General features: G+C 38.8%; 1 protein-coding gene across 2 annotated transcripts in view; it reads left to right on the top strand.

The window, feature by feature from the left end:
- Nucleotides 1-284: 284 nt before the first annotated feature.
- cadm2b (cell adhesion molecule 2b) overlaps nt 285-16005 on the top strand; it is a 155600-nt gene continuing 139879 nt past the window's right edge. For both annotated transcript variants that reach the window (XM_042487060.1, XM_042487058.1), the window contains exon 1: nt 285-596. In XM_042487060.1, coding sequence (XP_042342994.1) covers nt 536-596 — 61 coding nt within the window. In that variant the 5' untranslated portion in view covers nt 285-535. The remainder of the gene's footprint in view (nt 597-16005) is intronic.

The following is a 16005-nucleotide window of genomic DNA, read 5'->3' as shown; positions in this document are numbered from 1 at the left end:
CCATATTCCTGCAGAGGTTTATTGTTCTGCTCTGACATTTGCTAAATGATCTCTTTAAAGCCGATCAGATAATTTCTGATGTCCCCCCTCGAAATTGCTGCAAGAAAGTAACCGTTAGGTGACATGGTGTAATTGTTTTGACAGTTTACCGGAGATCAGAACTATTTCTAGGTGTTCTTCATTGGTGAAGCGTCTTCATTAGTCAAAAAGCGTGGGCGGGACTCTTGCTCTCTGCAGCGAGTTAAAGAGAAAGGCAATAAAGGGAGGCAGGAGCTGCACTTTGCCGACGAGCATCTCTGCCGTCCTGCCAGACTAGACTACAGTAATCATCACTGCCCCCGGATCTGCGAAAAAAATACACAGGGACTTCTCTGGAAAAGGCAGAGTTCATCAATGTAACTCCGGTCAATCCGAAGCGGCGCCGTTTACCTGGATAAGTCCATTCCAAGGAGAAGAGACAGAAAGAGAGAGAAGAAAGACAGAGACAAACGCGAGTGGAGTGTCGACGTAAAATTGTGAAGGAAAAGAGAAGAATATGATTGTCAAGCAGCACTTGATCTTCATCCTTTACAGCCTCTGTGCAAGCGTCTTTAAAGGTGAGCGCTGGATGTTGCTGTAGACGGGCGTGGTGTGCGGGGAGGTGGTGGCTGCGTTAAGTGTAAAGATTATATGTGTTCATGTCACACGTGAGTCCAAGTGCTCAGTAGAAAGACATTTTCCCTTAAAATTGTGTGTTTGCGCAGCAGTTTTGTCCGGAGGACGGCTGTCGTTGTCTGCTGTCAGAGCCGACTGTGCTGGAATGCCTGGAAGTTGAATTGTGCGGTGCAATGAAAAACAGAATGCGGCTGCACAAGTTTTTGTATCAGAGGCAACTTGGATGTTGCCCTTCCTTTGGTGGCTAATAAGCGGCAGATGAAACACCAGGCTGCAGATGAATCGCCTGCAGTCGCATCCTGTTTGTATGCTTGTGTCCCCTGGAGCTGACACAAGGATGCACGAAAGGTTACAGCAGCTGGTAGCGTGCGTCTTTCTTGTTGTGAGACCGGTGTCATTGAGTGGATCATTTTTCACACGTGCCGTCAGGTCTCTTTGGGGCCGTTTCACGCATGACTGTAAATCAATGAGTTTGCAGATGTGACAAGAAGTCTTCGATGGCTATATTTGAGTTGAGCTTTTGTCTCTAGCGCGGTCAGTTTGCGCACTGTGTTTAAGTATAGGCTGTGTGTGTGTGTGTGTGTGTGTGTGCGCGCGCGCGCGCGCGCGCGTGCGGACTGTCGGTATGCGTTACTGACTGGCTGTAGTCGCTCGTTCAAAGTTGGGCTACTGGGATCAGACGCAGGTATGGCTGTCTGTGCGATGGTTCTCTGCAGCCAGGCATCAGTGTCTCCTCATGACAACTCCCTCAACTCCCCATAGACTGTCCCGCTCTTGGACATGCTTGCGCAGCCACCGCCCTGTAGGCGACCAGTGCGTAGATACATAACGCTTACAGCAGAGTGGGTGGGGGTGTCAAAAGGTTTCATGTCAGGAACTCCCAAATCAAGGCAAAAGAGACAGAGAAAAGAAAACCCCGCTGACCCCAATTTAACAAGATTTTGTCCGACATGACATTAGGAGGATGAATGTTTTGGCACTGATAATTCAATAACCTGTAGATAGGAGATAATGGTAGTGAGAGTGACCTATGGTCATAGTGTTCATCCATTAACGCTGATCATTTTAATGATTTAGTAAGAAGCCTATAGTCAGAGTCCTTATAGGACTGCTCATGCAATTTCCACATTGCATCATCACATCAAACATCATCTCTCAGATAAGTCCTGCTTCAGGCTCAGATTTTGTCAGGAACGCCAACTCTTGCCACTTGTCAAATATTTTTAGTCCAAGTCAGATCATTAGGCATTGAGCTGGGGCTCACTTTAAGTCAAGGCAGGCTAGGCACTCTAATGTCGTTAAATCTTTATGAGACTGTCTTTCTAGTTAAATATCTCCTTGAAATTACAAAATTATATATACTATATATATGTATGTGTGTGTATGTGTGTGTGTATGTGTGTGTATGTTATTAATTAATTTATTTTTTGCCTTGATGTATGTTGCTTTTGGCACGTCTAGCTGTCTTCCCCTTCAGCAGGTTCCAACCCCACACGTGTTTCATCTCAATGAGAGATGTCCAACTTGAGTTGCCATCATGTGGTGTAAATCCAGCTGTGGCCTGATAACAAAGCCAACTATTCACTTGGCACCATGCTCCTCTGTGGAGTGGATACTGGTTAGGTTTAAATGATCATGCATGATTTTGCATGTTTCATAGTCCATTAAATACAAACTGTGTAGATGGAACAATGTGCTTATCTTATGGATTCTTTGGAAAGCACATTATATGACCATTTAAATTTGAGATACTCAAAACTTTCTTTTGAAACCTTTTGATTGTGCATTCAGGATACTCTGTTTTGTGGGATATGAGAATTGGCCTCCAATAAGAATTGCATTCATAGGCTTTGTTGTAAGAAAGCATTGCACATAAAAAGTAAATTTCATTGATGTTAAAAGGATGAGGATGTGAAACTGGTCGCGTCCTAAATTGCTAGTTGTTATTTGGAATCAGACCTTGTGCAGAGCAAAGAATTTTCCAAAAAGGTCCTTCTTTGCAGATCATTACCAAAGAAGAAGAACAAAGAAACAGTAGACAATAGTCAGTGTCCCAGACTGCTTTTTTTTGAGCAACTTTAAACTTTCTGCTTCATGATTTTAAAGCTGTACTAAAATGAATTAAAACATTTAAAACTGATGGGATTTTTTGTAAAAAAGTTGTAAATAATAAATTGCATGTGAGTTGTAGTTAACAGGGGATATGGAGAATCACTGGCCTGCTTAGATGGTCTATGTCAGCCCTATTTCTACCCAAGTTTAGGAATCTAGAATAATGAATAAAACATTACAAAATATTTATATTTAAATGTCAGATGCAAATTTTGTCTTCGAGTAGAAATACCAAAAGTCCAATTTGGACTTTTTTGCATGCTGAAGGTGATCTGCTCTTATTCCAATGGACATCATTGTTTATGGCTGTGCTCGACTAATCACCTCACCCTTTTTATGCCTTTTAGCAGACATTATACACTGTCACATTATATCACTGCTTCAGCATTTGGCTGCATCAAAGGGCTATGTTCAAAAATTATGCTTCCCTTCTGCTCTATAGCCCATCCATGAATACGGCAAAATGACGTGCTCAAAAGATTTAAGGACTAGCATAGGATCTTGTTGGTTTAGAACTATAGCTAACACAACAGTGTTGAGAATAAAAATGGACAGCAGAAAGCTAGCCCATTTTGCAACAGATTTGGGTTCATGACATCCTGCCAGAGAGAACAGGGCATAGAGTTTTATCATCTTGTCCAAAAGCTCTACTGAGATAGTGCCCACTTCAAGGGCTACTTTAAATATTTATGCTATGTGGCTTAAGTTTAGACACATGAACCAGGAGCACCCAGGCCAGTGCCCCAAAAGTGTGTGTAAAAAGCACTCGGAGCACAGACCTCTAACAAGGCTGCACAATCCTTCAAATTTATTTGTCATTAAAATAGTCAAAAATGTTCTTTAATCTGCATTGGGATTTGGATCTGCTGCAAAGTACACAAAGGTAGGGAATTATTGGGAGCATGTGTCAGATTGTTTTATTCAAAGAGCAGTTGTTTGGGATTTGTAGCAGTTCATGGCCAATATTAAAAGATTTCCCAATGCTGCATTGTTAACAAATCTATTCAATAAACTGATAATGTGAATTGAGATTTGGTTCAGGCCATGGTTTAACCTTTCACCAAATTTCATTACAATCTGTACGCAATAGTTGAGATATCTTGTTTGCTAACTGACAAAAACTAACAAATGGGACTGAAAATACAACCTCCTCGGCAAAGGTAATAAGGTTCATGCATCTCCTGTGCGATCACAGCCTAATAGACAGTTAAATTGCAGTGCGCCGCATCACACACTGCAGTGATACTGTAGACAAGACTTCAGCCTCAGCAGCACTGTTCAGGCTCCGTAATGCTGAGAGTCATTTCATGCAGGCTCATCCTTCTCAGAACAACTACACTATTAGTATTTTGCTTAAATGCATTGCTGGACTCTTATCTATAGCTGCAGCCTATGGAGTGCAACATTGCCTAAATGTTTAATATGCTGTAGTGACAGAATAGATTAATTTTTATGTAGAGTTAAATCTATTGTCGAACTCTCTATTGTGTATCCTGCCTCATGCTCCTGCTCTGAGTGCGAGGCCCTGTTATCCCCGTTTGTTCACCAGTGGGAACTTATGCAACTCTGAGAGGTGTTGGTGTATCACTGCACCAGAGCCATCATAACATATTTCACCAAAGACAGCAAACGCTGACACCTGACAGACTTGTCAGAGCCAGTTAACAGGTTAGGTGGCAGGCAGGCTAGTAATGCTAATTAGCCATGTGGTGCGGCTAGACTTAGTCTCTTTACAAACCTGCGGGCTGGTTGTGTCAGAAATGTAAGTTTATGATCTGTGCCTTTCTTTGTCGGTCACAGCTCCTCTGGTTTGGCCTGACATTCGTTCTATTTGAGTGTTTCATCACTTTCTGTCTTACAGAGCCCAAAAAGCTCCCATACTGCCAAGGGAACTTTTCTTTTGTTTGAGCATGGAGCCTTTCATCATTTTTTATCTTGTCAGACATCTTGGCAAGTATAACCTGCAGGTGACATTTGAGTATTGGTGTGTGTTTGACCATAACATGTGGGGGCAGTAATGAGGGCAAACTGGAGGATAAATGAAAGTGGATCTCTTGTTAATTTTTTTTATGGCATTTAATCTGATATCAAAACCACAGATATCAAAACTACAGACAAAGAGAGACAAGGAAGTTGAGGATGAATAATTCTCTCATAATGTAAATGAAAATTTTCTTTTGTGATTAAGGAGGGAATTGAGGCAAGTCATTAAAAATGCAAAAGTGCCTTGTAAAACGTGTGATATTTCTTCTAAATACTGGCCCAAGAGAAGACCCATCCATTTCTGTGTTAAGACCACAGCTGTGATTATCCAACTATAAAGCAAGGAATCTTTGTCTGTCTGTCTTTTGCATATCTCAAGAAACATTCATTCGATCTACTTCAAACTTGGTGGGTGCAGCCCAGTCACCAGAAGAAAACATTTGCATTGTACTCTTCTGCAACCACAGATACCCTGCCCCCCTGTAGCTTTCATAAGTGTCATATCAATGTTTCTAACGTGAGGTTGTCCTGATTAATGTGCCACCAAAGTGTGATGTTTTGAGCCCAAACATTATTGTTTCTCCACCATAACCAAGTTTGTGCGTAAACATAACCTCAGTTACCCACAGTGTTTGTGAAACATGAAGAAATGTTACATTTCAGCATATCTGCAACATAATAGAAAATGTTACATGTCTATGGTTTGCAAAAATTTACAGTGCCAATATTTAATCTGGCGAATGGGTGGGGGGGTATTGCTTGGGACCCAAAGACATGCATTGTTAAATTTGGTGCAATTTGGAAATGCAACATGTTCAATATTATAAACTCTGAATAAACAGGCGGACAGCATTTTGTGCTTTCTTCAATTGGCATGTTGGTATTGGCAGAAGAAGCACTCAAAACTTTTGTTATATGAGCACATTTAAAAAAAAAAAAAAAGGTAAGCCAGGATGCCACAAGCTGAGCAATCGGTCTGATCGGAACCGGCATGTTTTGAACTGTAATAGTTAGATTGAATTTTTAAAGATTTTATGAACGATAGAACAGGATGTTATGTTATTAATGCTTGCTCACGATGTGAATATAATAGATAAATTGTTACCCATTGTTGTTGTTGAAAAATTACAGTAAAAAGAGCTTAATCATCAAAAAATGTTAGAAAATATCTCACTATGTAATATTTGCTAGAACACTGAACAATTGAATGATCTTTAAGACCTTATACATTTTCTAAAATAATATTAGTGTTAAATTGTATCAAGTGTATTAAAGCAACTGTAAATGGCCAATGTACTGTTTCAGACACTGTTTTTGAAAGAAAAATGTATCGGCATCTTTTAGCTTAAAGGTGATGTTTGAAACACTGATGTACAGGGATTTCTAAAGCTCTTTCAAAAATTTGTATGCACAATCACATCATAAATTAAATGCATACATTTCATATCATACAATTCTTTGCATTATTTAAATGTAATCATTTTCATTTGTCAGGATGGAAATCCTAAGAGATAAGTACAAAAAACTGAATGCATATACATTTAAACACTTTCCCTGGTCTGTTTGCATATGGTTAGGAGTATTATGTCATAAAATCTCATCAGCTTTTACCAGCCAAACAATATTGTAAAATATTCATTATTCATATTCATTATAAAAAGCAAAGTGTTTGGTTCTCATAATTTTTGAAGATCAGGATGAAAATTGAGCATCAAAGTGTCTCCTTTAGCTTTCTTGAGTAGTTGCCATTTGTGTGGCGCTAAAAACACACAGCCTATTATAGAATGCAGCGAGTAGAAGACGTTTCTACCATTAAAATGCTGGATCCCAGCAGTAGCTTGCACAACACTTGGACAGTGGAAGTAGAAGTAGTAGAAATAAGTGTCCTACCTGCACAGTCGATTTGTCCTTTTGAGTGTATTATAGGATGGCAGTTGCTGCATCACTTCTCAGTTCTTTCATGTGAAAATGGAGTTCTGTTTCATCTTGGATCTGGGTGTATTGAACATCTCTTGACATGAATACATATTGGACCCAAGCAGAAGTGAACCCCAAAATGTCACATATTGTGAGACACAGGGAGCCTGTGAAATGTATGCATGGGAGCATCTCCTGTGGGTTGGAATAATCAGGCAGCAGGAATAAGCTGGTGGAGCTGAAGGCAAGGTATGGCAGGGGAAGGTGGTTTACAGTCAAGGATACCCGTTCCTCTCTGCTGAGAGTTAGCTTATCCCTGCAGAGCGTCTCCCAGCTGCCAAGTTCTGGCTCTGGTGCTGTGCTGTATACCACCGCAAATGAATAATCCAGTAAAGGGGACAAATGTGCTCCAAAAGAGCTGCTGCTGCCCTGCTTGCTTTCTGTTGACAGATATACATCTGTAGGGATAAGCCTCAAGCCAGAGGCAAATGTGCTCAGACAAGTGGGGAACGGGCTTAAAGATTAGCTGCTTGCTGCCCCAACTATGCTGCGTGCTGTCAGTCTCCCTTTGCCATGCTCTTTGTCAAACACTTTTACACGCCATGCCCCCTCTGAGTGGGTATAAGCTTCGCAATGAAGCTGATAGACTGTAAGGGCAATTACACTGTTAAAGAATATTTTGACCTGTATTTGAGGGAAAGAGGTTAAGAGATTTTTCTACTTGCCAAGAAGCCTGTCTCGAGATACTCATGATAAGTTAAATGCCACAATTGGTCATGCTGAAAAGTGGTTAGAGCAGTGCTTACATCAATCTCAGGCTCCTGAAGAGGCACCTGTGTTCACACATCTTTAAGGGAAAAATCCACCATAAAACTGAATTTACATGTGTGCCTATGGTCTCGGACAGTTGAGTCACTATTTCTAGTATCAAATCGCTGCAGAGTGAGACAGCTAGGTATTTCATTTGTCATTTCATTAACAACATAAGGAGAACTGCTGTATGTTTCAAAGTTTAGACTTGCATGAGACAGACTTCACAGTTAGAGCAAAATGTTATATTATCATTTGCAACAGCACTGATCCAAATAAGCTGTGAATGGAGGCTGATTATTAAAGTAAAATAGCTGGAAACGTATAATGTTACTAATTGTGAGTGTGCTCATGGTGTATATATGCTCATGTTTATGAGAACATTGTACTGTCACCTCTTGATTTTAGGGATGGGGATTGAAACCCGCTTCTGTTGAGGACCCGCTTACACTTTTGTCAAAACCTGGAAATTAATAACGTTTGAGCCTATCAATACTGCTATCGAGTCCCATGGGTCCTATAATGTGACATTACATCTCGAGTCGAGACACATCATTTAAATCCAATCACTTGTTCGCATACTTCAATCGTGCAATTAAGTTAAATTAAACTTAAATGCAGTACCTTCAACTGTCCTTGGGTTGAGAAAAACTTCTTCAACTCCATCAGCTGCTGCTGTGGCACAGCCGGCACAGTCTTCAGCATTATCCAGTCAAAGCAGCAGTGGTTAAGCCCACCTAGACTTTGTAGCAAGTCCAGTCAGTTAAAAATGGTTATCCAATGTTGAAATCTGATTTGAAATTGGCGGGATAAGAGCTAGTTAGCTAAATAAATGAGGTTGCATAAGGTTTCATTGTGATGTGTTCAAGGTCGCCTCAGTAAAATTTCAATTCGGCAAAAGTAAATAAAATGTCATCATGATGTGTTTAAATGCAACATCAAGAAAAAGAAATTTTTTCTTGGTGAGAAACTTGAATAATACAATTGTTTGGGTAAGAAATTTGTTTTCCCAAGCAATATAAAATGGATAGGTGGAATTACAACCTGTTTAACGTCCTGTAATGAGCTCTAATCATCTCAGAATAGATAATTAAAACTACTAATGCCAAGATTTTTCAAAGTAAATATTTAAAGCAAAATATAATTATTGCAGCCATAAGTGCTCATGCTTAGAACACAACACAGTGTAATCTCCAAAAACGTAAAAGAAATAGGAAATAAATATATACTTTAATAGATAGCACTGCAAATAGAGTGAGCCAAAGCATGAAAATTGCTGTATTGAGCCCCATAGCCTATATTTTGTGTTTTTATGTAGCATTTAACTAAAAAGAACAGATGTCCAGGACTTAGTCTGTTTATTCGGTTTACTAGGAGTATAGCGATGCATCAGTCTCGGTCATTTTCTTTATTCATGGGTTAACCATCTAATATTATTGATGCAAAGTGCAAAAAACACATACATATCGTCATCTCTAAGATTCGCCTTGAATTTCCCATGGCACATTTGTGTAGCCATTTCTGTCCAAGTGCACTTCCTTTCCAAACATGCAAACGGTGCTGGGCCTTTAGTGCCGGGCAGATAATTATGGAAACCAAGAAAACGACAACGAGCATATTTACTGATATTGTGTCATATCAAACGTGGGGGCCTGAATTGAATCAAATCGAAATTATATTGTGGCAGACTTGCGATAGCAAATATCGTATTATCCAAACAATCAGTGTAATATTGTATCATAATGAAGCTTGGGATTTGCACCTCTTTGAGCTAATGTGTTAATGTCTTAACAATGCAGTATTTTCACTGTCTTCATGATGCAAATTTACTGTAATCCACCACTAAAGGGTTTAAGGGAGATTTCATCCTACTTGGATATGTACTGTAAACACACCGAAAAATCTAAATTGACTCAAACCTTATATGAAAAGAATCTGCAGAGAATGGAATAAAGCACATTTCTCATTTGAAGTTTTGATGAATGAGATTCGGCTGTGCTGTTGGAAAGGTGGTAGGCGTCTGTTCTGTGAGAGTTTTATGCATTCCCTACATTTCAGTATTGTGCCCGAAATGAAGCCTATACTTCATTTTATGCCCGTTTGCAGTGTTGACCTTTACCAATCTCTCTTGGCCCTCATCTCTGTTGAAGTGGGCTTTGTGCCCGACTATGGATGAGCCTCTGAATCTCATTTAGCCTGTGTGATGTGATGATCTCCCTTCTCTCTTCTTGCTGCAGTCTCTATGAACAGAGTTAATATTTTTTGTTCAGAAATGACAGGCATACACCATTCCCTGACCCAGCGGCCATGTAATCTGTTTTAGTTATTTTTTTCAGAATGGATGTCATCTACAAGTTATGTCACCTTTTTTTCTGCTGTATGTTCATGAGATTTTCTGATTATTATCACAGAGGTGGAAGACATCCTCATAAAAGTTGTCCTCATTCTGCTAATAACAATAAACAACAGAAATTTGCTAATGCAAGTGAGAGTGCTGTTGAATGCAGAATGTTAACCATGACATATGGGTGGCATCATTATGTGGTTGCTGTAATATAAGTCATTTTCTGCTTCTGTTATGTATGTTTGAGAGGCATCCAAAAAGAGTGACTGACTGCAACCACACACTGCAACCAAACACCTGGCTGCTGGACCAGAAGTGACTCTTTTGAGTTATGTCAGGCTCTTTTGCCAGTGCACAAACAAAGCTGCAGTAAGGACAATAAGCTGGAGAGCCTTTGTTTATAGTTGTGTACACTTTATTCAGATATGGCGATTTAAATGTGTATTCAGTCCACAGACCCTTTACTGTGTGTGGTTTTGTTTGTATAAAGCTTCAGTATTAAGGAATAGAAGTCTTCAGTAAGAAAGCAGCTGCGGTCAAGCTTTAGGAAATGGTAGTTAATGATAAATAGTCAGAGTTGGTGCATATTAACGTGCTAAATGTTTGTTGTTTTGAAATGTAAATGACTGTTGTAATGTGTTTACCCCCTCACTGGCCACTGGTTTTAAATGCTTCTATTTCAACACAGAAATTCCATCAGTTTCACACAGTCAATAGGATTTTGCATCACTGGGTTGCTGTGCTTATAAAGCCCCTTCAGTTGAGCAGTCAGGCTGGACGTCTGAGCTTCAGATAAAGGAGACTCTGTTGCACTATCTTTGGAAATTTGATAGCTTGCTAGAATAAGTCATGCATTTTCATAGACTTGTAAGCAGCAAATCATGGCAAATGTAGTTATTTATTCCAGGGTAATGTTTTGCATTTTATGGCTATATGATTTGATATGCTGTGTGCACAACACAAAATTAAAGACCCTGAAAATAAATTTAAAAAATGGATGGGAAAACCTGCTAAGAACAGATTGTTGACTTGTGAGAACAGAACAGAGGCTTGTATTCATTTGTTGGGAAAAAAGAAAACCATTCATATTCTCAGCTTGCTGAATCCCTCTCAGGGTCATGAGGAGCTATAGAGTTATACCATCATACATTTTGCAAATGCAGACAAGTGAACCTGTCTATCACAGGGGCAGTCATACAATAATGGACAAAAGCTTTCATGTAGAAAGGCGATTTATTGTCTCCAGTCCACTTCAGACTTTTTTGTCTCCAGATTTGTGAGGAAACCAGTTGGAACTCTGAGGAAGCATTTCAACTTAAAGAGCATACTATTAACAAAGAGGAGGCTAATTAAAAGTGTCTTTAAGTCTTTCGTGACATTTTCCCATGTGCTTTTGGTTTTTCTTGACTCCCTAGTGTTTTAGCACTGCAGAATAAGCACAACAACTGTTTATTTGCCCCACAGCATCCTGAAAAAATTGCAACAGTCCAACCTGTTTATTTTTTTACAGCAATTAAATTTGACAGTTTTATTAAGCAAACTTGCTTGCAGTTATCAGTAGACTAATTACCACTGCATACGCTGTGTGAAGGCAGTAGAACATGCAACCGAATCTCTGCATCTCCACAGTCACACTATAGAATCAGACTATGACAATTTCTAAGAAAAGTTCAATGCTGCATCCATGAGTAATATTTTGCAGAATCATTGTTGTTGTTAGAGCTTAACCCAATATAGTAGGTGCATCCTACACATGAAACATGGCTTCTTTCCAGTTGTGTCTAGATGGCAGTTTTCTTCTGGTGACCACATATATTTTAGAATATGGATGGACTAAAACCTGTGTTTCATGCACACACCAGTATCATGCTGGGGAGCCTATAGATAATGACTTAAAATGAGCAGTGCTTTACGAGATGAGGATTGCAGATAAATGTGCCCTGTGCGTTATGTCCACTATAATTAATGTATATACTGAACATACTGTGTAGATCAGTTATGCTGTAAATTAAATATTCTCACTAATGGTATTACGGCTGGGTATTGTCAAGAACCTCACAATTCAATTAAGTTTCGATTCTTCAGGACACAATTCGACCCAGTTGCTTCGATATCGATTCAGTTATGTGTGTTGATGTCAGAAATACCCAGCTAATTCATTAGAATACCTTCTGATATGTGTTCAATAAAGCTTGCATTATCTGTATTGATTTAGAACAAACTGACCAAAACTTATTTTTCTATTACATTATTCTTAAATGAAAATTAAAACTAAAATTAATTGAAAGTACAGAAAGGTGCACATTTTTGCCTGAGCCCAACTTAACAAAAAGAATAAACATTTACACAGGATTTGTCTACCTGCATATATGTGTGATACACAGCTTTAGCGTCAGCAACAGGTTACAAAACATCTGCGCGGTGTCGGCTCAAATGGTTATGTAGGTTTGACGTATTGTTGCAGTGTTTTAACACTGACTCACGAGGCTCACACACCATGTAACTACTATCGACTTTCTGTATCCAAACGGCTTTTAATGTTGCCGGCGCTGATTTTACCACACTGCCATCTCGCACCACTGTTGCCATTTTAATGAATCAACAACAGACGTTGTTTGGGAGTCAAGCGGGGCCTCTGAACGTCAATCACACTCCGGCGGCACTCACACTGCCCCCACGGGAGCGGGGCGTCATTACAATGGAAATAATCGATTTCAGGATTTTATGAATTGATACTGAATTGGCAAAAAACATATTGCAATGCACTGATGAATCTTTTTTTTTTTACCCAGCTGTAAATGGTATGCATTTTTAACCAGATCTGCTACAAATGTTAAACTTTAAGTGTCATCACAAGGCTAATGTGTTGATTTGATTTAAACATGCAATTAATACGTAACAGGTCCTGAATGTAAAAATGAGCAATAATTTTACAGGAAAATGTATTTGTAGTGAAGAAATTCAGTGTTTACTGATGCAATGCAAAGAGCAGATATATTAAAAAATTCAGCTTCTGCTTCAGTGCAACAAGTGGAAAATGATTTTGTTCTCCATCCCCATCCCCAAAAAGCTAACTTTGGAATAAAGACACAAAAAGCGCAAACTTAAGCTCATGCATGTTTATACCCTTTTATTGACTTCTCTTTAAAGGCTTCCCACGGGTCTCTAAAGCTGGAGTGTAGATACTGAATGCAGGCATATTTGCAAGTGAAGGTGGGGGATAAAAGCATTGAAACTCATGTCCTCATAAAGAGGGATCAGCAGTCTGAACGGGAGCTGCATACCGATGCAAGAGATGCCAGTGCTCAGAGCCAGAGAGCATGCTTTTCTTGGAAAAAAAGCCTTAAAGCTGCTAAGCTGAGAGCAAGAAGGGGAGAGGAAGAGAAGGTGTGAAGCAGGAAGGCACATAAACCGTAAAAAGCTGAGAGAAATCATTGTAATGTAAGATACATCATACATACATCATTTCCTTCACCTGCTGGGAACCGTAAAAGAAGTTAATGCAATTTTAAAATAAATGTTAAACCATTACATGAGTGATAACATAGCTTACTGTCTTTCCATTGATTTATTTCTGATTCAGTTGGTTTGGTGTGACTTAAATTAGGCAGGAAAATTTATTTTTTCTTTACATATTTATGCAAGGGAGAGAGCTTTAGATTTGTAAGGAAAATAAACATAAATCCACGTTTTAGTGAGTTATTTGTGTTCAGTTGGAGCTATACAATTAGTAAAGATAGATGACCTCTTCTTCATAAAAACTACTGTGCATTGGGAGTTGTCTTTATAGAAAGTGTTTCAGCACCTGCTGACTTGTGAATGACACTCCGAGGGTGTGTTCATACAGAGTTTGGATGTTTGGAGCAGTTTATTCTAACCCTGAAGCGTTATTATTTCAGTTTGGTTTATTTTGGCAGCCATGAACTGTGCCTCTCAACTGCAGGTGTGCAAGTTAAGTAACCGCTCTGAGAATGAATGTGCAGCCATCATACAGCATGATGTCTTGCACATTTTTTCCCATTTTTGTGAAGCTGGAGTGAACAGTTTTTTAAATGACTTTTCGTGATGGGCAAGGACTAACTTTTGGCACGGTTTGTATAACCTATAAATTTATTCTTCATATATGCTTCACATGATGGGATTACAAGTACAAACAAAAATCATACCTAATTATAGTAAATATAAAGTCTGCAAACGCAGAAAAAGGTAATGACATAAACATGTTTAGAGGTAAGAAAAAAAGTCCCATAGCAGATGTTGCCTACACAAAACTGAGACGCTGAGCTCCTTTTTGAGTCTAAAAGGCTCAACAGAGCTGAAGGCGAGATTCCACTTGAGTCTGTTTACAATACCACCATCTATAGGAGGTTTTCTTTTAATCCCCCAAAATTCACTGCAGCAGAACTGTGATTTGCCTGACTATAATTGTGTCCGCAGTGGTGTTGTGAGTTGCAGACTCATGTTTAACAGTCTTTAGGGAACATTTGGTCTGACTAACAGAAATGATAACACTCTGTGTAGCGGACTATATATAATGATACACTGAATTACTATGTGCACCAGAATAAAGGGTGCAGATGAGTTTAACCAAAACAGCTATTATAAATCAAAGTGTACGTGGTGTGCAGTTCACTTAATTCAATTAATTGCATGTTCTCTGACAATTTCATATACAGTACTAACTATACCTGCTGATGTTTAAACACATGTTGGCCTTTAACTACATGTATTAATTACATTTTATCATTAGGGGGTTTTGCTGTATAATTGTTGAACAGGCAATTATCATCAGTGTGTCATAAGGTCTTTGATTTAGATATTCAGACTACGAGGTCAGAGACCCCATTTAAATTAAACAACTCCAGGTGTATGGAGTTTTAGCAGGGTCATTATACTTCTAAAATATGGCAAATTACGTTTTTGGCAATTATACCATCAAAATGGTCCAAAAAGTTCCAAACCTAAGTGGATATGGGGAGTAAAGGATGAAATAGGCTGGTGAAAGTCAGACCTGCACACAAAGGTATGCACACATAAGCTTACTTTTTTCTAGAGAGTCTGTTTTTTTCACATAATGTTACAGTGTCACTAACTAAATACACACACCCAAATCTCTGTTGACTTTACTCTAATGGGAGCATTTTTAAAATAATTAAAAAGGCTTCATTAAGCCTAATTTCAAAGGTCTCTCTGCCTGTCACATTCTGCTATGGTGTTTGCAACTTGGTTGTCATGCCTTAACCTCTCCCATTCTCCCAAATTTGTAAGTCTTGACTTAAGCAGCTGACAAAGATGGTAGCGGGAAGTAATGACATAGCAGACCCCATCTTAGTTTTTTTTAATTTTGGCTTTTTGAGGTGACATTGTGATATTTCATGTTGTTACAGGCACAGTGCCAGGGTTTAAATATTGGATGAGCTGTTTGCCTTCCTTTGATGCTTTCCAACTGGTAGTCTTCTTAAAACAGAAATGACTTATGTTGTGGAGGGCATCTATTGGGTGTGGTTGATGTGGCACTTTTTCTAAAACATTTTGAATGCAGAAAGAGCTCATTATTTACAGTTTCTGTTTATTAGAAGCAACACATGCAAGTACTGCTCAAATTGTGTGAAAATTAAATATAGTATTTTATCTTTAATGTTTATTTTTTGCTTTTGATTGTTTAATGACCAATAAACAGATTAATTAAGGACTTTGGATTTTTTTTTCTATTTAAGAAAATTCCATCTTCTCTGGATGATTAGCTGGATTGTTATTTGTTTAGATTGTATTGTTGTATTTGGCTCAGACTTCTCACATGAGAGTAGCATAATAAATATGTCATTTTACTTTTTTTTTTTTTTTTAGAAAGGTGGACCTATTTTAGTCATTTTTTGTGTGCATTTAAATGTCAATTTGAATAATTAAAAAAGAAGTTAAGAACATATATGTCCTGTCAGTCATTTAAGGTGGGCCAGTTGTAATGGTGGGGATACCCAGGCCCATTAGACCCGCCCACAACGACGTGCCTGCGTCGTTGCACTTATGTCAACAGGCTTTGTCTTGTATTTGCCAACAACTGGAATAAAAACATAAATGTTTTTAATGCTAATTGATGCCAAAGGTACTGTTGTCAGGAAAAGGGAAACAGTGGAAACAGTGAGACAATGAGAAGAGCAGAAACTGGTTTTGCTCTCAGTATGAAC

The sequence above is a fragment of the Plectropomus leopardus genome, chromosome 5, assembly GCF_008729295.1.
Source record: "Plectropomus leopardus isolate mb chromosome 5, YSFRI_Pleo_2.0, whole genome shotgun sequence".
NCBI classification, from domain to species: Eukaryota; Metazoa; Chordata; class Actinopteri; order Perciformes; family Serranidae; genus Plectropomus; species Plectropomus leopardus.
This window is presented reverse-complemented; position numbering and strand designations above follow the sequence as displayed.